The sequence below is a fragment of the Marmota marmota genome, unplaced genomic scaffold (assembly GCF_001458135.2).
Source record: "Marmota marmota marmota unplaced genomic scaffold, marMar, whole genome shotgun sequence".
NCBI lineage: Eukaryota > Metazoa > Chordata > Mammalia > Rodentia > Sciuridae > Marmota > Marmota marmota.
This window is the reverse complement of record NW_026000294.1, coordinates 1904686-1930720: the sequence shown is the minus strand read 5'-3', so window position 1 is coordinate 1930720 and position 26035 is coordinate 1904686. Positions and strand designations below refer to the sequence as shown.

The window sequence follows — 26035 nt, the reverse complement described above, 5'->3', positions numbered from 1 at the left end:
AGTCAATAATTTCTCTCCTGGGTTGGGGTTTGTGGCTCAAAGGTAGAGCGCTAGCCTAGCATGTGTGAGGCACTGGGTTCAATCCTCAGCACCACATAAATATAAAAATGAAAGATATTGTGACCACCTATAAGTAAAAAATAAGTATTTAAAAAATAAATATTTTAAAAAATATAAATACATGTGTGTATATATATCACATTGATGATTTTGAGAGTTATTATATAGTACAAATTACTATATTTTTAAAAATATTTGGGGCTTGGGATATAGATCAATGATAGAGCACTTGCCTAGCACACGTGAATCTATGTTTTAAAATTTTTGTAGGTTTTTTTCCTCTCTTACCTGTGTATTTCTCTGCATACCTTTTCTCTGTTTGTAATATGCTATGAATAAAATGCCACGGTTTAGAAAAACAGATAATAAAAGGTTATCAAAATCAGATCTAAAAATAACTAAATCCTTAGTGAAGGTCTAGAAAGAGGGTGTCATCACTAAAATATGGTTCATAGAATCTAGTCAAATGATTTCCTTTTAAAAATATTAATCACTTTGCTTTCATAAAAACATGATGCATATAAGAATTTAAGCAATATGGCAAAGTAAAAATAGAAGAAAGCAATACATTATCTAAAGTGTCACCAGTCAGAATAAACCTGTGTTAACGTTTAGTGACTATCTCTATACATGTATAGAGTTGGAAGGGTGAGGTAAGGGAGAGAATTTTTTAAGAAAGGGATCATATCATCTGTGTTCTTTAAGGTATAGAGATTCTATAGAGTGGAGAAGGGTTTGAGGACTATTAAGCAAATTTAGCTCTTTATCTCTGTAACTAGAAAAACTAATCTACTTTATCTGGTGTGGGGTTCATATAAAATTACATCACAAAGGAATACTGCTATTAAATAGAAGTCTAACAACCAGGAATTTTATTCATAATCCTCATTTTATAGTAGAACAAAACAAGGTCCAGAGATATTGCCTTGCCCAAAAGCACACATCTAATTTGATAGCAAGGTGGAAACATGAAAATAGGCTTGTAATCTCACAATTTCCCACTCCACATGAGCTTTAAGATCAGAAGTTTAGAGGCTAGGGTTGTGGCTCAGTGGTAGGGTGCATGTGTGAGGCACTGGGTTAGATTCTCAGCACCACATATAAATAAATAAATAAAGGTCCATCAGTAACTAATAAATTTTTTTTAAAAAATCAGAAGTTTGTTTATTTTTGATGTTGTTTTGTTATTTTTGCCTACGTTATCATTCTAGCTCATCAAATTTGTGAAATCTGCATAGGTGAGGTGTTACTGTTAAAGTATATTAGGGAGAAAAAAAGAAGTACAAGAAATCTATTGACTTCAGGATTTTGCTATTGCTCTGACAACTATCTTAGAATTATATGCAGATTAACACCTTTCTAAAACACTTGTAGAAATCCTACTGACCCATAATGATTTCTTCAATCTTCTCCTTGGCAAGCAATTCTTCTTTCCTTTGTAAAAGCATGTCGATGTGGAACAATACAGCTTTCCCAATATTTTCTGATGACTTAAAATGTTCACAGATAGTCTTCAGGAAATGAAATCCAACAGATTCTCTGTTCAAAAAGATATAATTTTAAGCGATGTCAACAGAAGAACATTTATTTCAGCATGAACAAAATAAGCCAGATAAAAGTATATCTGACTGTAATCCCAGTGGCTCGGGAGGCTGAGACAGAAGGATCGTGGGTTCAAAGCTAGCCTCAGCAATAGCGAGGCATTAAGCAACTCAGTGAGACCCTGTCTCTAAATAAAATACAAAATAGGGCTGGGGATATAGCTCAGTGGTTGAGTGTCCCTGAGTTCAATCCCCAGTACCAAAAACATAAGTATATCCAAGCTTAAGTAAACTGATGTTAAACATCTAAATAAACCTATTTGTCAATAATAAATCATTTAATTTCAGTTGGATTAAGTCCAAAATATTTTTGTCATGAACATCTACAGTCAATAATTTCTCTCCTGGGTTGGGGTTTGTGGCTCAAAGGTAAAGCACTCGCCTAGCATGTGTGAGGCACTGGGTGCGATCCTCAGCACAACATAAATATAAAAATGAAAGATATTGTTACCACCTATAAGCAAAAAATAAATATTTAAAAAATAATAATTTCTCTCCTAATCTCTAATCTATGCCTTCTCCTGGAAATGATGCCAATTTTTAAAAACTGGTAACTGAGATCCAGTAAAGTTGCATGAACTGACATGAGAAATTTACCAGTTACCTTCACCAATGACTCTTTTTGTTTGATTACCAAAAAATACACCAGTATTTTAAAAATGCCAATAGTGCTGGGGCTGGGGTTGTGACTCAATAGCAGCGCACTTGCCTAGCATGTGTGAGGCACTGGGTTCGATCTTCAGCACCACAAATAAATAAATAAATGGTACATCAACAACTAAAAAATATTTTTTAAAATGCCAACAGTGCATAGACTGGAAGACTTAATGTTGCTAGAATGTCAATAATTCCAAGGTTATCTACAGATTTAGTGCAATCTCTATTAAAATACTAATGACTTTTTTGAGGAAATTAAAATATCCGTCTCCATCCTAAAATTCATATGGGATCTCAAGGAACCCTGTATAACCAAAACGATCTTAAAAAGGAAGTTGGAAGATTCATGTTTTCTGATTAAAATGCTACAGTAATCAAAATGTATGTAACTGGTGTAAAATAAATCCAAAACCAAAAACAGACAGACCAATGAAATGGAATAGAAAACCTAGATATAAACCTTTATATAAATGGTCAAATGATTTTTGACAAAGGTGCAAAGTCCATTCAATGGTGAAGGGACTGTCCTTTTCCACAGGGAAAACTGAATTTTCACATGCAAAAGAACGATATTGGACTTTTACCATAACTCATGTACAAAAATTAACCCGAAATGGATTCAGAAGCTAAATGTGAGTACTAAAATAATTGTCTCTGGTTGCAGAAGTAATTAATCCTACATGTAGAAAACCCTGAAGAATCTACTAAATAGGAGGCAGGAGGATTTCAAGTTCAAAATCAGCCTCAGCAACTTAGCAAGTCCCTGTATCAAAATAAAACATAACAAGTGGGGAATGTGGCTCAATGGTTAAGGATCCCTAGATTTAATTCCCTGTACTCCCTCCCCCCCAAAAAAAAATCCACCAAAAAGTGGTGAGAATAAACAAATCCAGTGAAGTTTCAGGATACAAAATCAACATAAAAAAATCAGTAGCATTTCTTTATATTACAATGAAATATCCAACAAGGAAATCAAGAAAACAATTCAATTTATTCTATTGTGAAAAAAATATGCAATACTTAAGAATAAATTTAAAGAAAGATCTGTAAGCCATAAATTATAAGACAATGATAAAAGAAATAGAAGATGACAGAAATAAGTGGAAATATATTCTGTGATCCTGGATTAGAAGAATTAATGTTGCTAAAATGTTTATACCACTTAAAGTAATCTATAGATTCAAGGTAATCCCTATCAAAACTCCAATAGCATTTCTCACTAAAATAGAGAAAACAATGCTAAAATCCACATGGAACCACAAAAGAACCTAAATAACCAAAGACGTCTTAAAAACAAAGAACAAAGTTGGAAGCAGCACATTTTCTGATTTTAAATTATACTACAAACCTATAGTAGTCCATAATAACAGGGTATTGGCATAAAACAGACACATAGATAAATGGAACATAATTGAGAGCCCACAAGAAAACTTAGACATAATATACAATCAACTAATTTTTGACAAGGGCACACAGAACACAGTGAAAAAAGTACAGTCTCTTCAAAAAATGGTGTTTGGAAAACAAAACATCCACATGCAAAACAATGAAAATGGACACTTATTGTACAACACACACAAAAATCAACCTAACATATGTAGAAGACATATGTAGAAGTGTAATAATTGAAACAATAAAACTCTCAGAATAATAAAATAGGTCACAAGCTCCTTGACATTGCTCTTGGCAATGATTTTTTTTTTTTTTAGATAGGACACCAAAAGCACAGGCAACAAAAGCAGAAATAAATGGAACTACATAAACCTAAAAAGTTTCTGCAGAGCAAAGGAAGCAATCAACAAAATGAAACCAACAACACACATAACAGGAGAAAATATTTGCAAACCATATATCCAATGAGAGATTAATATCTAAAATATATACAACTCTATAGCAAAACTCCCATAATCTAGTTTAAAAAGGGCAAAAGATCTGAACAAACATTTTTTTTTTCAATAAAGACATACAAATGATGATCATATATATGAAAATGTGCCCAGCATCTCTAATCATCAGGGAAATGCAAATCAAAACCACAATGAAATATCATTTCACAGTGTTAATGGCTATTATTTAAAAAAGGCAAAAGATAGCAAATGTTGATGAGGATATGGGGAAAAGGGAACCATTATATATTGTTGGTGAAAATGTAAACTGTTAAAGCCATTAGGGAAGATAGTATAGAGGTACCTCAAAAAATTAAAAATAGAACTGCCAGCAATCCCACTTCTGGGTATATATTCAAAGAAAGTAAAATTATATCTAAAGAGATATACGTACCCCCCTGTTCATTGCAGCTTTATTCATAATAGCCAACATATGTAAACAACCAAAATGTCCATTAATGGATGAATGTTAACACAGGGTGTATTACATATACAACAGAATATTATTCATCATTAAAAGCAAGGAAACTCTCTCACTTGCAATGACATGGATGACCCTGGAGGAAATTATGTTAAATAAAGTAAGTCAGACACAGAAAGATGATTACTATATGACTTCACCTCTATGTGGAATCTAACAAAGTCAAACTCATAGAAACAGAGAATAGAATAGTGGTTACCAGGATGGGGGATGTTGGTCAATGGGTACTCACTTTCAATGACAAGATGAATAAGTTCTGGAGACCTAATGTATAGCATTGTAACTATAGTTAACAATAATTTATACTTGAAATTTGCTAAGATGGTAGATCTTAAGTATTTTCACCCCCAAAAAGGTAACTATGTGAGGTATGGATATGTTAATTAGCTTGATTGTGATAATTATTTTACAATGTACATATATATCAATATATCACATTGTTGGCCTTGAATATATAAAATATCAATTATATACTTCAATAAAATTTTTAAAAGATCTTGTTTACAAAATATTGAAAGGTGTTTCTGATTCAATACTAAGAAAACAACTATTAAAAATGAGCAAAAGAGGGCCAGAATTATAGCTCAGTTGAGCGCTTGCCTCTCATGTGTGAAGTAGTGGGTTCGACTCTCAGCACTGCATATAAATAAGTAAATAAAATAAAGGTCCATCAACAACTAAAAATATTTTTTAAAGATCTGGAAAAACATTTCACAAAAAGGAACACATTAATGACAAGCTTATGAAAAATGTTCAACATTATTAGCCATTATAAAATGCTGATTAAGGTCAAAATGTGATATAATTCCACCTATTAAATGAAAAGAGGCTAACAATATTCAATTTGTGCCAGAATACAGAGGAACTGGAACTCTCATATATTGCTGGTTGAAATGTGAAATAAAAAGTTATAACTATTTTGAAAAAAGAGTTTGGCAATTTCTTGAAAAGTTAAACATATACTTTACCATCTAGACTAGCCATTTCATTTCTAGGTCTTTACCAAGGCAAATGAAAGCATATGTACATAAAAAAATATGCACCTGGATGGTCATAGCAGCTTTATTGAATTGTCCCAAACTGGAAACCATCAAAATGTCCATAAGCAGGTGAATAGATAAACAAATTGTGGCATATTGGTCACAGAATACTTCACAGAATAAAAAAAAAATGAACAATAGCTACATGCAACAACATGAAGGGACCTCAAGAAATTATGGACAGAAGCCAGAATGAACAAGAATCAGTGGCATATACCTAAAATTCCAGCTACTTGGAGGCTGAGGCAGAAGGATTACAAATTTGAAGCCAGTCTGGGCAACTTAACAAGACTCCTTCTCAAAATAAAATTTAAAAAATCAGGTGGGGTGGGGCTGCAGTTGTAGTTTAGCAGTAGAGCGCTTGCCTAGCATGTGTGAGGCACTGGGTTCAATCCTCAGCACTACTTAAAAATAATAATTACTAAATAAATAAAATATTATAATAAGTGATATCCCCTCTCTTCCTACACACACATACACACACAAGCGAGCAAGGGAGGGGGAGTAGCTCAATGGTAGAACACATGCCTAGTAGTTCAAGGTCTTGAATTCAATCACCAGTACAGGGGTAGGTGGAGAAAGAAGTTAGACTAAAATGAATAATGCTGTATTTCATTTATATAAAATTCTAGAAAATACAAACAATGTATAGTGGCATTTCTTGATTAATAGTTGTCCAATGAAGGAGAGATAAGAAGGCTACTAATAGTCACAAGGAACTTTTGGAGTTGATAAATGTTTATTATCCTGATTTTGATAATGGGTTCATAAGCATATGTGTGTGTGTGTGTGTGTGTGTACATGCACGTTGTGTATGTATAGTCAAAACTTCTTGAATTGTATACTTATTCCAAATATATGCACTGGATTGTAGCTTTAATAAATTTGTTTATTTTTTATCCCAATACTGGGATTGAACCCAGAGGTACTCTACCACTGATCTACATTCCGGGCCCTTTATTTGTTTTTTTTCCATATTTTTGTAGGTACAGGGTAGTTTTGATTTGTATTTCCCTAACTGCTAATAATGTTGAATATTTTTCATGTACTTGTTGGCCATTTGTATTTCTTTTGAGAAATATCTATTAGTTCATTTGCCTATTAATTAATTGGGTTATGGGGGGGTTGGTAGTTTATGAGTTCTTTATATATTCTGGATATTAATTCTCTGTCAGAAGAGTAGCTAGGCAAAGATTTTCTCCCATTCTATAGGTTCTCTCTTCACATTCTTAATTGTTTCCTTTGTTGTGCAGAAACTTTTTAATTTGATGTCATTCTATTTATTAACTCTTGGCATTCATTCCTGAGTTTTAGGGATCCTAATGAGAAAGTTGTTGCCTGAGCCTCTATGCTGGAGTGTTGACCCTACATTTTCTTCTAGGAGTTATATAGTTTCTGGTCTAATTCCTAGGTCTTTGATTCATTTTTGAATTGACTTTTGTGCAGGATGGGAGATAAGGATCTAGTCTCATTCTTCTACTATGGATAATAAGTTTCCCAGCACCATTTGTTTAAAAGGCTGTCTTTTCTCCAATGGATGATTTTGACACCTTTGTCAAGGATCAGATGACTGTAGATGTATGGATTTCTCTCTATGTCTTCTCTTCTGTATCAGTGGTATATGTTTGTGTGTGTGTGTGTGTTTGTGCTAGTACCATGCAGTTTCTGTTACTATAGCTCAGGAGTATAATTTCTTTGGCTATTCTTGGTCTTTTATTCTTCAAAATGAATTTTAGGATTGTCTTTTCTAGTTCTGCGTAGAATGCTATTGGTATTTTTGATGAGGATTGCACTGAATATGTATTTTTGGTCTTGATAATATGGCTGTTTAAACAATATTAATTCTGCCTATCTATAAACATGGAGGAGAGGTCTTTCCATCTTCTTGTGTTTCCTTCAATTTCTTTCTTCAATGTTCTATACTTTTCATTCTGTAATGAAAGGTCCTTTACCTTCTTGGTTAGATTTATTGCTAGGGTGTTTTTATCAGGTTATTGTAGATGGGATTGTTTGCCTGATTCTTTCTTAGTAAATTCATTATTGATGCATAAAAAAGCTATTGATATTTGTATGTTGATTTTGTAACCTGATATTTTGCTGAATTTGTTTATTAGTTCTAGCAGTCTTCTGGTGGAATTTTTTGGATCTTATAAGTATAGTATCACACCATCTATAAACATGGTTATTTGACTTCTTTCTTTTCTATTTGTATCCCTTTGATTTCCTTCTCTTGCTTAATTGTTCTAGCTAAGCCAATTTCCAATTTTGAGACAGTTTCACTAAGTTGCTAAGGCTGACCTCAAACCTGAAATTCGCCTGCCTCAGCCTCTGAGTAGCTGGGATTATAGACATGTGCCATTGTACTTGGCCAATAAAGTTGTTTTTTGAAAATAACAAAATAAAGGAGAATTGGGTATTTCTTGACATGATTCCTAAAAGAGGGGAGTGAAGGCAACTAGAATGGTCATTATGAACTTAGCTCTATCTTGTGTAGAGAATCTTTCATATGGATATTGCTCTAAAGCAATATTGCATCTCTAAGGAATGTACCAAATAATCACTTCCGGGTTATATCAGAATTTCTGCTCCTTGGGATTAGTTTCATAGAAAATAAAGGGTATGTTTGCCAATTACAGAAAATTGTTTAAATTTATTATTTGTTAGAAATATAGGGCATATAATTGATTCCTTAATGGAATAAGAACTATAATTCTTATAATAATGGTAGATATATAGATATCACTGAGCTTCTGGTTTGATAATAATGGTCATTTTTCCATTTCAGAATTTGTACATATAAATAATTCATACATATACAGAAAATTCATACATAAAAGGCATCTTTGCACTGAATCCTAATTTTAGTCTATAGCTGAAAGACCTGACTCTGGTTGCAATTATTTGCTTTATAGTTTTTAAAAAACACATTTCAGTATATAGCTGGCTAATCTGCCATTATGAAGTTCCTAAAACTCTTAGAAGCAACTGAGGCCTTGTATTATTTTTCGTCTGTTGCTATAAATAATTACCACAAACTTAGTCCTTAAAATAACACATTTTAGGGGCTGGGGTTGTGGCTCAGTGGTAGAGCGCTTGCCTTGCATGCATGAGGCACTTGGTTCAATCCTTGGCACCGCATAAAAATAAAATTGTTATTGTGTCCACCTACAACTAAAACAAATATTTTTTTAAAAAGATTTTAAAAACATATTTTAATTATTTCACATTTCTGTGAGTCAGAAATCCATGAAAAGCTCAAATGGGAATTGTGGTTAGAGTCTCATAAATCCAAAGTCTAGGAATTGTCCATTCTGCTTTCTAATCTGGAGAATGTAGGGGAGAATCCACTACTAGGTTCAGTCAGGCCATTGTCAGAATTTAGTTCTATGAGGTTCTGGGCCTGAGGCCTCATTTCCTTGCTGGTTGTTGACTGGTATGTTTTCTCAACTCCTAGAGGCCACCAGCATTTCTTGGCTCATGGTTCACTATATCTTCAGAGTCAGCAATGGTGTGTTAAGTACTTATTATATTTTAAATAGTTCTGATTGCCCTTCTGTATTCTTTTTTAAAATTATATATATATAACTTGTAGATGAACACACAGTATGTTTATTTATTTTTTTATGGTGCTGAGGATCAAACCCAGTGCCTCACACATGTGAAGCAAGTGCTTTACCACTGAGCTACAGCTCAACCCGCTTCTGCATTCTTAAGGGCTCATGTGATTATGTTCATGTGATTATAACAGGCCCACCCCGATAATTCAGGATAATCTCCCTATTTTAAATTTAACTGATAAGTAACTTTATATTCGCAAAGTCCCTTTTGCTATATAAGGTAATATATTCACAGTCCCAGAGATTAGAGATTACATTGTAGAAACTCATTAGGGGACATTATTCTGCTTATCAAAGGCCCCAAAGTCAAATGACTGCCTGAGAGCCCATGGTCATTTAGTTGATAGCAAGAACACATTCCTCTATACCACCCAGTACTTCTTCCTGATATATATGCATAGCACACGTCACATAGTATTTTTAATATATTTTTAGATGTAGATGAACACAATACCTTTATTTTATTAATTTATTTTTATGTGGTGCTGAGGATTGAACCCAGTGCTTCACATGTGCTAGGCAAACACTCTACCACTGAGCTACAACCCCCTCCCCTGTTACATTGTATTTTAATAAACCATTCCTTTAAGGCTGGGGATATAAGTCGATTGGTAGAGCACTTGCCTCACATGCACAAGGCCCTGGTTTCAATCACCAGCACCATACACACACACACAAAAAAAATCATTCCTTCAATGCCTGTAAATGGGCTCAGTGTTAGCAAAAATTGTCCTTCAATTTACTCTTAGCTAAAGCACAAAAGTGATGCTGATAAAACTATTAAAGAAGCTAAAGACAGCATCTTGATTGTGTCCATGACAGACTACTAATCTCATGTAAAATAGTGAATGTGAATTTCATTCTGAAGGCATACAGCTCAACTTGGGAAATTAATTCTAATGTTTTTTCAAAAGTAAAAACAGCTAAATTCTATTGACTATCATGTTTGAGGAATTTTATATCAATTAATTTATTTAATCTGCAGGCAATCCCAATAGGTAAATACTATTAGTGTACAGTAAACTGAAGCATATAGTTTAAACAATTTACATGAGATTAAGCACCTGCAAAGTGGAGGAACTAGGACTTGAATCCATCTGACTCTAGAATTCACATTATTAACCATCAATCTATGCTAGATGAACATGCAAATTAAAACAGAATGAGCTCACTTATTTACCTCAAAAGTAATAGAATAAATATATTAGAATAAACTACAATTGGAAAATATATTTTCAGTGGCCAAAAACTTTGAAGGGTTTCTGTAAATAAAAACAAATGTAATTAGACTGTTGGAAAATCAGTGATGCAAATACTGAAGCCCACAGAAACAAAAAGGGGTAGTGTTAGATAATAGCTAGCCCCCCAAAAAAATATCCTAGGAAAACCCACAAAGTGGGAAATCAGAACAATTGATTATCGTCTTCAAGGAATTAGTCCAATTCACTGTTATGTGCATAAGGATTAGAGCCCACTGAAGTTTGATCCCATGTTCTACTGTCAAATACCATTCTAAATGATATAAAGGATCAGTTATGGGGGTCCTTCCAGCATAAGCATAAGATTCAGGGAGATTGAAGACTTGAATAAAAGGACCATGAGAGAAGAAAATCAGCACAGTAGTGAAAATCCTCATCTGGCAAGAGAATACATTTCCTACTTCCCACATCAAAGTGGTGGTAGGGGATTAGTGTTTCTAGCCCACTGTAATGGCTGACTTCTAAATCTGTCCTCCCAATGAATTACGTATGCTTCCTAGTATTCACAACCTTGTATAGTTCTTTCCCCTTGAATCTGTACTGATTCTGTGACTTAATTTTAACACTGCATGACTTCTGATGCTAAGACATAAGAAGTCTTATAGCTTCTTCCTGGGCTCTTGGAACTCTAGGTAACGATAGCCATGATATAAGAAGTCCAACTACCTTGAGGATGCCGTGCTGTGAGGAATTATTATTAGACAAACAAAGAGAAAGATGCCTGAATAGCCTCCAGCTGTTCCAACCATTCCCAGATTAGGCCACAGGCATGGGAGTGAAGAAAATATATTAAATACTCAGCACAGCTAAGCTTTTAGAATCAAAAAGTTTAGAATCTGAAGTTCAGATGACTCTAGCAGTAGCCCTTATCTGACTGCAACCCTATGAGATCCCAAACAACAACCACCCAAGTTGAACACAATAAATCTATAGAACTATGACACAATAATAAATTAGTGACTCATAACACTAAGTTTTAGAAAAGTGCCTGGCACAAAGCAAGCCTCAAATAATTGATAGCTATTATAAAGACGATGAAAGTTCCTACTAAGTCCAATATTCAAAACCATTATTTTTCTCAATCCTCATTCTTTACTGTTCAAATAAATTCTATACATGCATTTTATATTATTTACTACCAGCTCTTCCTGGACTCTGTATCATCTCGTGTCTGTTGCTACCTATCTATGTTCTTCTTCTGCCTTCCTGTTCCCACTCCCACCCATAACCAATTATAAATCCTTAGTCTTCCTTCATTATGTCTTTCACTTGTTTCTCCTTTTTCATGTCCTATTCTGGAATCTCTGAGAATATGATGCCTTATTTGTATGGTTTACAACAGGAGTTTATTTGTATAGCTTATGGCTTCATTGTGGACATGTTGAAAAAAAAGATAGTTCCTCAAGATAGTGAGTAATTTGCCAGCCTAACACTAAGATGCGTAAGAAAACAAAAACTGCAAGAGGCAGTTAACCAACTCAAAACAATATTAATTTAATGCCAAATGTGTAGTCATGAGATTCAATGGTTTTGTCTTCATAAATCATCCACTAATTAGCCCCTCTTTGGTGATAGAAAAATATTCTATTGGTTTCATAATTATGAGCCAGTATTTCCCATTAGGCTGTAAGATCTTTGAAACCAGGGACAGTATATTATTTAATCTCTGTGTTTTCACTGCCCAGCAACAAAATGGTATTTTACTGTAGAAACTCAGATGTGAAAAAAAATGAATTTCTACTGCTATCAACTTAGTTCAGGCTCTGATCACTTCATATTGAGCTACTTGCAACAACTCTTAATTAATCTCCCTACTCTTAACTGTCCCTCTCGTTTTCTTACATATTATTGCTATTAGCATAACAGCATGTCACTATCCTATTTGAAAACTTTCAATAGGTCCCCCTTTGCCTCCATCACAGTTTTTTAACCTGATATCAACTCTGATGTATACTAATAGCTTTATGTTTGATTAAACTCTTTATATAAAATCTAAGCTACAGCCTCTTTGATCTATTAATCATCATATTCTGAATAGACCATGTTGTTCCCATACCTACTTATGCTAAAGCCCATCCTACAAATGTCCAAACTTCTCCTTTCCATTTACTTAAATCCTACCCTACCTTCACAGTCTAGATCAAGTCACACCTTCATAGAAGCCTCTATGATGTTACCAGTCCATAATGGCAAGGTCTTTTCCTGCATTGCCTTAATTGTTTTCTTTACAAATACCTCTTTCTGGAAAGCAAGATTTATAAGATTCCTGAAAGCAGTGCCTATGTCTTCCACATGGTGACCTTTGCTTAAAAGATGCTAAATATTTTTTTAAATACCTTTAGTTATAGATGGCACAATACTTTTATTTTATTTATTTATTTTTAATGTGGTGCTGAGGATCAAACCCAGTGCCTCAAACACACTAGGTAAGCGCTCTAACACTGAACTACAGCCTCAGCCCCTAAAATATGCTAAATATTTTATTGGACAAAATTATTGTACCCAAACCTGCCTTGTGCTCAGTCTGACCTTCCTGCCAAAAATTCCTAGTCCTTTACCTATGCAAATCTAATCCATTTCTAAATTCCTACCTCTTCAATAAAGCATTTTCTGATTAATAGTAATCTTTTACTCTCTTCTCTAAATTTATATAGTTTATCCCCTATACTATACATTTCTCAAATCTTGCATTTTATTGTTAGTTAATTGATCAAACATATATATGTTTAATTTACCATAGCAGGCTGTAATTTCATTAAGAGGAATGTCTATTTCACATGTCCTGTTTATCTACAACCAAACCTCAAACAAAATGTCATATTATGTACATTTTCATTGATAAAATAAGCTTCAATGTACCAAATGTGCTAAGGAAAATTGAACTCTAAAGAAATCAATCATTTAAAAATCCAACTCCTCTTCCCACGTCAAACACCCTAAAAACATGTCCACCAAAAGACACAAACCATCTATCCCAAGAAAATATACTGAAGATTCAAGAATTAAGTATATTTTCTGTGCCACCTTCATTTCCTACATACTGGATCTATGATTCCTAAAAATAAATTCATTTTAAAATTTTCAGTACAACAAAATCTTCGAATGTCCATAGAGTATATCATACGGATGTTTAACCTCAAACAGAAGAGGAGATGAAAGACCTACTGTAATGATTCTTATCAACAGTCAGATAAGATAGTAGCTGTCACCTGGGAATATCCATATGAACATCTTTAATGAAAATCTCAGGGGCCAGTGAATATTTGCTTTAATTTCTTTGTGGCTAATGATGAAATTATTATCATTATCTAAAAGTTAACTTTTAGATCTAACTCATGAAGGAATTGTTGTTATTGAGAGGATAGAACTCTCAGTATTGAACCTATCTTATTTTCTATACATCTAGCATGCCATTTCTGCAACTTCAAGTACTTGTATTAGAAGAATATATTTAATTTACTTTTAAATTTTTACTGTATTCCTAAGTATGAATTTACTGTATCTTTGGGCCAAAAATTTGTTGGAGATAAGCAATTCCTATTTTTATAATTTAAGTCTATAGGAATATATCTCCCATGTCAAATTTTCTCTGAGTACAACTTTTCAGGAATTCATTTAATAAGTAGAGTTGGAGAGAGCTCAAACATATTTTATTATATTATCCAACAGTATGTTCAAAAACTATTACATTAATAAAATAACATCAGGCCTTGTGCCACAGGAAGGCTGGGGGAACAAAGTGGTTAAGCTGCAAGATATTCTGTTATTCTTCTTGATGAGCATGAATAAATTGCTTCTCCTCTATCTCCTAATTCTGACTTTCAAAGATTCTGATCTTGACTTTCACAAGCCAGATGTTGCTCTCCTCTGTTCCTGATTTTAGTCTGGCAATGTCAATTTTATTTCCTACATTCTTGTTCTGTATTTTTATTTGCTGCATGATTTTCCTAGATCACTATGTATAGATTTTTAAATTCTATCTTGGTAGTTTCATTCCAATTCAAAATAACTTTGATTATTTGATTTGTTATTACTGTCACTGGAATGAACAGTAATTCATTAACCCTATCCAATCAGTAATTAAAGGAAGGGCCCTAGCCCTTTCACCAATAAGAACATAAAGATCTATACTAAGATTAGAACAGGAAAATTTATGTCCCCATACAGATAGGAGTCAAAGGAAAGAAAAAAAAGCTAAAAACAGGTTATCTGTTTGGATAATAAGTTCTGATGTGATCTTTTAAAAACATTTTCATTACAGTCATGGTAACTTTGTAGAATTAAAAAAAAAAAGATATAATGTTTTAAGAAAATTAAAGCCCAAGGTAAGGAGAGAATAACAGTAACTTAGTTGCTATAGTAGAATTCAGGGCCCAGGATCAAAAACATTTGCATTATAAGGGACTAAAAGAATCTGTGAAGGAGACAAATAAATGGGGGTGGGTAATGAAGACTGGAGACAGAAAACATTCTGATTTTTTAAACAGGCAGTACATTCCCAAGCCTTGCTAAAAGTAGGGGCCACAGAGCAATAGTTTTAGTGTAACCTGGGAACATGTTAGATCACACCCGCTTCCCTGACCTACTGAATTAGAATCTGCATCTTAACAAGATATTCAGCTAATCATATAAACAGTAGTTTGAAAAGCACTAAACACAAACCAGCAAGGATTCTCTGAGAAAAGGGCAAGACAAATTTGTTTTATCTTTTACAAGTTTACATAAATAATAAAGTTAAAGAGTAAATAGAGGGCTGGGGTTGTAGCTCAGTGGTAGAGTGCTTGCCTCGTATGTGTGAGTCACTGGGTTTAATCCTCAGCATCTCATAAAAATAAATAAATAAAATAAAGATGTTGTGTCCATCTAGAACTAAAAATATTTTTTAAAATGAGTAAACAAATATAATCAACCAATTTCAGAAAAAAATGACTCACAATAACAGAATATCAAAACATCCACCCGATTTTCTAGAATCTAAAGGATATGCTCTTCCCTTAAATAATACCATATACTATGAGGACCTCATAAGCATATAACCTGAAATTGTCTACTCTATAAAAGGTGAAACTTGAACTAGGAGCAGTTGCACATGCCTGTAGTTCCAATAATTCTGGAGGCTGAGGCAGAAAGATCACAAAAAATTGAGGCCAGCCTAGGCAACTCAGTGAGATCCTCAGCAATTTAGTGAGACTGTCTCAAAACAACAACAAAATAATTAATTAAAAGAATTGGGGATGTAGTTCAGTGGTGAGACACCCCTGGGTTCAATTCCCCAGTATAAAAATGAAATGAAAAAAGGTGATGCTTGATTATAAAAGTTAAAATTTTTAAAAAAGATCATCTAAAAGATAATGGTATTTTCATCCATTTTTAGGTATTCAAAATTTTATGTATTCAATATATACAATACCAATACACATAATATCTATGTATTCAAAATTTTATTTCTGCATCAAAGTCAATCATCAGAAAACTACGTTAGCTTAGTCAATTGCAGAAATGCATTCACTTTCTAACAGTCACTGTTCTTGCATTTAGCTTTTGTTGCTAAAAACAACTTCTCTACATAAATTATACTGATGTTTTTGCTATAAAATTATTATTAAAAGCATTGTCCATTATGCTACTGCTATACCACCTACAGATGTTAAATGTGCAAAAAAAAAATGAGCAAAGAAGACTGGAAGAAAAATCACCTTTCAGATATGAGGGTTTTTTTCCCCCCCAGTGTCGGGGATAGAACCCAGGAGCTCACATGCCTGCTGGGAAAGCACTCTACCACTGAGCCATATCCCTAGCCCTCAAACTTTGTTATTAACTGAATGACAGTGAAGCATGTTAATATAGTACAAACAGGCAAGAAAATATAAGCTATATTTTAAATTTAAAGTCTAAAAATATGAATACTTAATTTATTAAAGTTTCCCTCTGAAATCAATGATTCCATTTTGAAATAGAAACCCAAAACCCCTTCTTCTACACCAATAAGTCAATATCCACATAGGCTTATAGAGAGAAGCAGATACATGAAATGAAATGTAGGTACTGTTATCAAGAGGAAGACAGAATGAATGAATGACAGAGGGCTAAAAATAACAAATGTCTACTACATCTAATATTCCAAAGTTGTCTAATTAGGATTCAGTACCATACTACACTGAAATCCAATTCATTCAATTTGTAGCTCATTATTCATATTAGTAATATTAATTGAGAAAGACAAAATGATGTTTTCATTATCTTAATGTTGAAAATCAGAAAACTTTTAGAATTCAATCTTTAAAGCCTATGATTGTGAGCATGGAGTTCAGGTAATCATTTCCATCTCTGGAAATCTATTTCAGCACAGGAAACTGAACCAGATTACTCCTTACCAAATGAGTTTCCCAAAGAGTGACTTCATTAAGAACATGTGAATTAAATTTTACATCTGTGTTATTACTTAGGGGCACTTCTGCAGAAAGAGATTCAGAATGTTTATATAGGTTGTCATATTCACTGAAAAGGTCAAATCATTGAGGTGAGGCAAGGATTTTTCCTTGGATGACAAACAAGCTGAATTTGCTCAGCAGTTCAAAAAATATCTCTTCAGCACCTGTCATAAATGCTGTGTTACATTATCCAGATCTCCCTTTCAAGACTAAAGTATTTATTCTCCATTGTTCTTTGGTAACTTGCGAGGTTGAAAAGAGCTACCATACCCACTGGATGGCCAACATCCAATGATAACCAAAACAGGGCTATAAGGCTCAATCCTCTCACTTTAACTGAGGACAATCCTGAGGGACCATCCCAGCTTCAGAGATCCTCGTGAGTAAAGGTAGGCCTTGTCACAGTAGTTCAACCCAACTCCTCCCTTTATTTAGTTTTGCCTCTTTTCCTTCCCCTCACAGATGTTGATTCTGAGAACACACCTTAATAAACCATTTAAACAAACCTCAATCTCAAAATCTGCTTCCAGGGCAACCCAATCTGTGACACGCCACATCCAACTAAGCCCCTCTAACCTACAAGAAACAGTAGCAACTATTGCATTGAGCATCCAATAATTTTAAGGAGGCATGATCTCTGTTGCAACCACAGAATAATTATTCAGTGCACATGTATAATTACTGTATCTACAAGTTTTATGTTTAGCTTTTTAGGACAAGTGTTACCTGGTGAATTATACAATCAATATGCCCAAGTTTTATTGCCTTAAAAATACTGCCACCTTGGATTTAAGTTTTAAAACAAGCTTTATTTTAATGCTAACCATTGCAGAAATACTTTCTGTAATTATATTTAAATTATTTTGACCAATCTACATTAAACTTAAGACTCAGGCACTATGTTCAAAAGTTCTATCATATAAAAGTTCTCATTGACACCACAAACAAATATGCCTTATAGGACAGTGTTATTTATTATGTCTGTGCAACAGAAAATACCACAAAAAATTATAATCTTCAAGCAACCTGTCTGATAAATTCTCAGCCATATTTTCAATGTGCCAACTAACAGCATTTCTGTTTAGCTTTCCACTTGAAACTTAAGAATACACGTGTTGTTATCTCACTCAATAGATGCTCTTTTGTAAATGTGTATCAGTAAACCTAATGCCTGGCAATCTTTTTCCTCAATATAGCTACATTTTACAATAGGATTGCTTTTTTTTTTTCCACTTTCCAAAGTAAACTCAGTAGAAATTTTGCTCCTTTTCTTGAATTCAGTTTTTCATTACATACCTTGTCTGTGCACTGGTCATAGTTTCTATTATATTTTATTGCATAAAGTGTTTTTAAGTTGTAGTCATGCCAGGCACAGGGGCACATACCTATAATCCCAGCAGCTCAGGAGGCTGAGGCAGGAGGATCTCGAGTTCAAAGCCAGCCTTAGAAACAGTAAGGTGCTAAGCAACTCAGTGAGACTCTGTTTCTAAATAAAATACAAAATAGGGCTGGGGATGTGGCTCAGTGGTCTAGTGCCCCTGAGTACAAACCTTAGTACCCCCCCCAAAAAAAAAAGTTGTAATCATTTGACGCAATTTGTTTGTATATTAAACGTACAAGAATTTCTTCTCACGGGCTGGGGATGTGGCTCAAGCGGTAGTGCGCTCGCCTGGCATGCATGCAGCCTGGGTTCGATCCTCAGCACCACATACAAAGATGTTGTGTCCGCCAAAAACTAAAAAATAAATATTAAAAAATTCTCTCTCTCTCTAAAAAAATGTTTAAAAAAAGAATTTCTTCTACTTCTATCACAAAGAAATCTGTTCTTTTCCATTTTCTTTAGAGATGTGGGTGTCATGATATCTTATTTGTCTCTTATATCTGCTATAAAAATAATAACAACATACAGAAATGATAAAAAATGGGCAACCTGACACATAGACTATAAGAGAAAATTGTATGGACTACTGCAAACTGGAGTATACATCCAATGTCTAAAGGTGGCAACTGCTACTTAACTACAAATGATTTTTGCTTACTATTTCCAGATTTTTCAATGTTATTCAAGAGAAACCAGAAAACCTGACTTTTATGTTAAATTTAATGTTCATCCATGGAAACTTTATTAGTCATTGTGATTGGCATGTTTGTTTCCTCTTTTCAGGGTTCCAAATTTTTATTTAAATTTTAAAAGCTTTATTATACTAGAACACAGAACACTTCCAATTATTTTTTTGGAAAGAAAAAGGACAAAACTTTAAAACAACCAAAACTTTAAAAAACTAAAATTAAGTGAATTTCTTTTTTGTGAACAGGATAGAGGAAATTAGACTATCTGGCTAAATAATTAGGTGGATTTATATTAGGTTCAATGATTGTTCCCCCAAAAAAACCCAAAACATCAATTAATGGGTTGAAGTTAACCTGAAAATTAGTCTGTGCTGCCATGAGGGTTCTGGCCTCAGTTTTACCCCATTTATCAAGTTAGATTAGGAGTCAGCAACTATTACCTGTAGTCCAGCTGTTTAGTTTTATAAGTTTCACTGGTGGATCCAGACATGGTGGCATATGCCTATAGTCAGAGCTATTCAGGAAGCTAAGGTGGGAGGATTACTTGAGCCTAGGGAGTCAAGACCAGCCTGGGTAATAGAGCAAGACCTCCTCTCAAAACAAAAGTGTTTTTGGAACATAGTCACATGTTTCACTTGTTTCATCTATGGCTACTGTAAAAGCAATGGCAAAGTTGACTAGCTGTGACAGAAACTATGTACTCCACAAACCTAAAACATATTCTATCTTGTCATTTAAGAAGTTTGTGGATCCCTGAGGTAGATGAAGACAGGTGGCATGACTATCAAACCTGAAGATGACACAAACGAGAATGAATTGTTAATATACTGCATGATAATTGAAATTCACAAAAATCAGAACATCTAAAAAAAACAGGCTATAACAATCAGACTGATATTTAGTAGGTGGGGGCTGGGGATCTACCTCAGTTGGTAGAGTGCTTGCCTTGCATGCACAGGCCCTGGGTTCAATCACCAGCACCACAAAAAAAAAAAAAAAGAATGGCTACTGGGTACTTACTCAACCATAAAAGTAAAGGATGTGGAATTCAGGCATTAAGAGCAACTGGTGTTATAAAAATATTGTTTTGTAAGTCTAGTAAAATAACCACATGATGTGGCTGCCAGAAAAGATCCAATTTTTCTTTTCTTTTCTATTTTTGGTATTGGGGATTGAATCCAGGATTTCATGCATGCTAAGCACATACTCTACCTCTGAGCTACACCCACAGCCCCAGAAAAGAGCCAATTTAAATTTTGTCGACATTAAAAGAAATATTGGATCTAGAATAGTGCTGTCCAGTAGAAATCCCTGTTAAACGGAAATGTTGTCTACCTGTGCTGTCCAATAAGGTAACCATAGCTATAAGTGGCTATTGAGACTTGATATGTGGCTCTTGTGGTTAAGGGACCAAACTTTAAATTTTATTTAAATAGCTACATGTGTCTGCTTGCTACCATATTGGACAGTACAAGTTTAGAACATTTAGAACATGAAAAGTATATGTTATTGCTTGGCCACATCGGAATATTGTGTTCAGTTCAGTTACCACATTTATCCAGGAAGTAACTACATCATGAACAATGTTAAAATGAACTGAGGAAGAGCTGACAAATTAAAGATTTAGATGTTGCCATGCAGTAATCCTGGGATGTTTTACTACTAAGCAACATCCCCAGCCTTTTTATTTATTTCTTATCTTGAGATTGGGTCTTGCTAAGTGATATAGGTCCTCACTATGTTGCTAAGGCTGGCTTCAAACTTGTGACCCTCCTGCCTCAGTCTTCTGAGTCACTGGGATTATAAGCATGTGCCACCATGCATGGCCCTGATTATTTTTTAGTTACAGCTTTATTGAGGTATAATTCAGACACCATAGACTTTATCCATTTAAAGTACACAATTCAATGGTTTTTAGTATACTCTCAGAGTTGTGCAAGTATTAATCAATTTTATAACACTTTCATCATCTACAGCCCTGGATAATCACTTGTCTTTTTTCTGCCTATAAATCTGCCTATTTGGTACATATCATATAAAATAAATCTTATAATATGCATTTTTTGTGTGTACTGGTTTTTCACTTAACATGCTTTATAGTATGGGTATACCACATTTTATTTATCCATTAATCAGTTGATAGATATGTGCGTTGTTTCCACATTTGCCTATTATAAATGAAGCTGCTGTGAACATTGGTATACAATATTTTGTGGATCTATGCTTAGAATTTTCTTGGTTATAAACTTAGGAGTGGAATTTCTAGATACTATAGTTTGGATGTGCTTTGCTCCCCAAAGGTTCACGTGTTGGAGGCTCAGTCCCCCGAGTGGCAGTGTTGGCATGGTGTGGAACCTTTAAGCAGTAGGGTCTAGTGAGAGATCCTTAGGTGATTGGGGGTGCTGTCCTCTTAAAGGAATACTGGCGTTCTGGAGTAAGTTATCACAACAGTGAGTTGTTATAAATCCGGAGCCAGAAGCTTAGTTTGTCTTTGGCTTCCAGTATTAAAATGTGACCACTTGCTCCCACACACACACTCCCACTGTTGCCATCACCCATGATATGATAAAGTCAAGAAGGCCATCACTAGAACTGAAGCAATGCCAGTTACATGACCTTGAACTTTCAAACTATGTGCTACATAAGTAGCATGCCACAGATATTTTATTATAATGACAAAAAGCTGACTGATATACTGGGTCATATGATAACTCTGTTTAACTTATTGAATAAATAACACAGTTTTTCAAAGAAGTTGCACCATCTTACATTCCCACCAACAGTATATGAGGATTACAATTCTCCACATTCTTGTCAATGTTTGCCATTATTTTTATTCTTATTTTTTTGGATGGGGAATTGAACCCAGGGGTGCTTAACCACTGAGCTACATCCCCAACCCTTTTTATTTTATTTTATTTTTTTGAGACAGTGTCTTGCTAAGTTGCTTAGGGCCTTGCTAAGTTGCTGAGGCTGGCTTTGAACTTGTGATCCTCCTGTCTCAGCCTCCTGAGCCGCTGGAATTACAGGCAGATGCTACCATACCTGGCTGCCATTATCTTTTCTATTATAGCTAACCTAGTAGATGTGAAATGTCTTCTCATTGTGGTTGATTTGCATTTACCTGATGGCTAATGATGTTGAGCATCTTTTCAAGTGCTTATTCCACAGTGATTCTTAAGACATTAAAGTTTGAGAATCACTAAAATGTCTATACAAACTTCAAGGTCCCTTTTGACATTAATAATCCCATGAAGATAAACACAGTGAAGCATATAACTTGTAAATATGTATCCATCCATCCTTCCTGTTCTACAGGACTGGCCTGCATTTTATTCTTTTTATTTTATATTAAAATATTAATATGACACATTAAAATTAACTTTATTATTGAATAAAGAAGTAGTACCATCTTCTAAACTGTTCACCACAATGATAAATACTGTGCTCTCAAAATATGAGTATATGCCTGTATATATTCAGTATATGTTAATGAAAACCACAGAAAAGGTTAAACTTTAGAAAAAGGAAAATCAATTCTTCTGTACCTTTCATGATCCATCAGCAGTTTAACAATATTCAGACAGAAGTCTAAAGGCATATCAAAATGTAGTATTTCCATGACAGCTAACAAAGTGAAAAAAACACAATCATCATATCAGTTTCATTTTTTTAAGAAAACTTAGCTATTTTCATCACCTTTCCTCTAGTCAAAATTTACATACTAAATGCTTGCTATATACCATATTTTGCCTAGCAATTTATAAAAATCTTTTTTAAGTACTAATATCCAAAGCTAGAAAGAAGGTAGTGTCATAGGCAAAGGAACCTGGTACCATCCTTTTGAAAAGCAATTTGGCAATACTACATGCTAAAAACACCACAGTTAAGACCTTGGAATCTGAAGTCAGGTGAACCTAAATTTGATATCACTTGCCACCTGTATGACCATAAGCAAAGTACTCAACTTTTTGCACCTTAGATTTGTCACCTGTGAAATGGAGAATATATTACCAATTTCTTAGTTTTTTGAGAAGACTATATAAGACAATGTATTGAAATTATATGTACCTAGCACTTAATAAACATTACACTCAATAAATGGCAGTTATTATTAGTGTTATTCACATTACTTCAGAAATTGCACTACTGAAAAGTCATCTGAAATAAATATGGGAAAAGGTTTTTGAACAAAAATGTTAAAATCAGTATATATTATTATTTTTTAATATTTATTTTTTAGTTGTAGTTGGACATAATACCTTATTTTACCTATTTATTTTTATGTGGTGCTGAGGATCGAACTCAGGGTCTTGCACATGCAAGGTGAGCGCTCTACTGCTGACCCACAACCCCAGCCCCAAAATCAGTGTATACCATAATAATAGAAAGAAAAAATAACCCAAATATGCACTATACGATAGCCTTAAACTGTTATGCAACTATTAATATTGCTGAATATAAGATAACATGGGAAATTGAATATGCACTGATTGAAAAATGTTTCTAAGACTAGTATGTGAAAAATTGGAAAACAAGGTTATATGTACTATATGATTATAATTCTGTAAAACACACAAGAAAAAAAACTGAAAATGCTAAGTGACTGTGTTTAGATTCAATGTGTATTCTCTGTGCCAGGCACTGTCTTGCTGCTGTAAACCCAGAAAACAACACACAAAAATCACTGTTCTTAGAAAGCTTATATTCTAGATGGTAGAACTATGGAAATTTTAGTATCTTCCCAAATCTTCTTTGATGAGCATGTGATATCCTTTCATAATAAAAAAAACTGTATATTTTTAAATTTTCACTTTTTTTCTATAAAAAAATATCAGTAGCCTGGCATGGTAGCACATGACTATAATCCCAGAGGCTTGCAAAGTGGAGGAAAGAGGATTATAAATTCAAGACCAGCCTGGGCAATTGATCAAGATCCTGTCTCACATGAAAAATAAAAGGGCTGGGGATATAGCTCAGTGATAGTGCACATTTGGGTTCAATCCCCAGTTCTATATTTAAAAAAAACAGTGAAATTCTAATGACAGTAATTATGTTAACCATTGTAAGAGTACAGAACTTTTACTAGTAAAGAAATGAAGCGACTAGGGCTGGGGATGTGATAGAGCACTAGGGTGTGCCACGCCCTGGGTTCAGTCCTCACTGGGTGTAACACCTACCACAAAAATACTATAAAATGCAAATTTCATAATTATCTCAATACATAAAAATAAAAATTAATTTTATTATTTTAAAATATTAAAAACTTGGATTCAGGGAAGTCTCCTAATTTTTAAAAAATATTTATCTTCTAGTTGTAGTTGAACACAATACCTCTATTTTATTTATTTATTCTTATGTGGTGCTGAGGATCGAACCCAGGGCCTCGCATGTGTGAGGTAAGTGTTCTACTGCTGAACCACAACCCCAGCCCTCCTAATTTCTAATCAAACTTTGTCACTCTAACAGTCTCCAAATTGAGTTAAGTAAAAACAATCAAGGAAAAGAATAATTTCACTTTACCTTGCTTTGTTTTGGATTTTTTTTCTTAGACAGGTATATGAGAAGCAGACCTTAAAGTGAAATTATTCTTGGGGCTGAGGATTCAGCTCAGTGACAGAGCACTTGCCTAGCACGTGAAAGGCCCTTGGTTCAGTCCCTGGCCCTGAAGAAAAAGGTAATCTTTTTTTGTGGTGGTAGACAACTTCAGAAGGTTTGGGCAGCTATAATTCTCTGCTGGACTAAAAGAAAACTGATTGCTTTTATTCAGCTTTTTTTTTTTAAACCACCTTTTAAATTTGCACCTATTCTTTATTCTGATTCCTCCTGGTTGGTAATCTCTTTCCTATGTGATCAGTTTCTTTCTCAGCCACCACCAAATTATATCTATTGTTAGTATACTACAAAAGATCTTGTCTTCAACAAATTGGTGATATTTCAAAATTGTGTACTCTTTATACACAGAGATGATACCTTCAAGGAGTTCTTCATTAGGTGTTTCGCCTTTCAAGAGGATTCTCATCTTTAAGAAAAGCCCAGCTGGATTTAAATGTGCCTATTTTAGACAAAGAAACCACAATGATATTATAACTCTGGAATGTAAAAGACAATTTTCAAGTAATTACCTGCTTTATTCAACCACTGAATGATGACTCAGGATCAAAGGAATTCAAAATCATAAAAATCATATAATAACATCTGGTCTATTCCTGAGGATATTTTCTGATATTTTATTCAATCTAAACAAAATAACATGAGGAAAAGAATATGCAAACATTTCCATAGAGTGACAAATATTTAGTGGCAAGGTCAATTCTTAAACTGTGTGAATCATAGATAATATTCTTCATAAGCAAAACCTCAAACATCACTTAGATTTATTTTCTTTTGAGACTTTAATAAGTAAAGCTCTTTGTAAACAATGTTAGAATGAAATGAAAAAAAATATTGTCTTTTCTACAAGATATATGTGTGTTATTTACCATTAGTAACAATTTTCTCTGAATGATGTTTCCAAGTCACTGTTATCTGGCCCCAATTAATCTGTGATCTCTTTCTTGGTTCTACATTTATCTGACAGGGTACATCTTTACACAACAGGCTAAGATTAAAAGTGCAGCTTAGGCCCATAGAAAAGAACCTTCCTCTCTATAATGCCAAGTAGCCTCTACACAAACATTGTATTCATTGGATCCATACTCTGCAAATAATTGCAGTTATTCATACATTAAGAATGAATGGGGGACGGGGCTGGGGTTGTGGCTCAGCAGTAGAGCATTCACCTAGCTTGTGCAAGGCGCTGGGTTAGAATCTCAGTACCACGAAAGAAAGAAAGAAAGAAAGGAAGGAAGGAAGGAAGGAAGGAAGGTAGGTAGGTATTGTGTCCAACTACAACTAAGAAAAAAATAAAAAAAGAAAGAATAAACGGGGGTG

At 34.0% G+C, this 26035-nt stretch overlaps 1 protein-coding gene across 1 annotated transcript in view; it reads right to left on the bottom strand.

Annotated features, from left to right (window-relative positions):
- Positions 1 to 26035, bottom strand: part of Tex11 (testis expressed 11) — a 252258-nt gene that overhangs the window by 127837 nt on the left and 98386 nt on the right. Inside the window, exons 10-13 of the mRNA XM_048797231.1 lie at positions 25076 to 25157; positions 22651 to 22729; positions 1448 to 1599; positions 349 to 389 (exon numbers count right to left, since the gene is read on the bottom strand). Coding sequence (XP_048653188.1) covers positions 349 to 389; positions 1448 to 1599; positions 22651 to 22729; positions 25076 to 25157 — 354 coding nt within the window. The remainder of the gene's footprint in view (positions 1 to 348; positions 390 to 1447; positions 1600 to 22650; positions 22730 to 25075; positions 25158 to 26035) is intronic.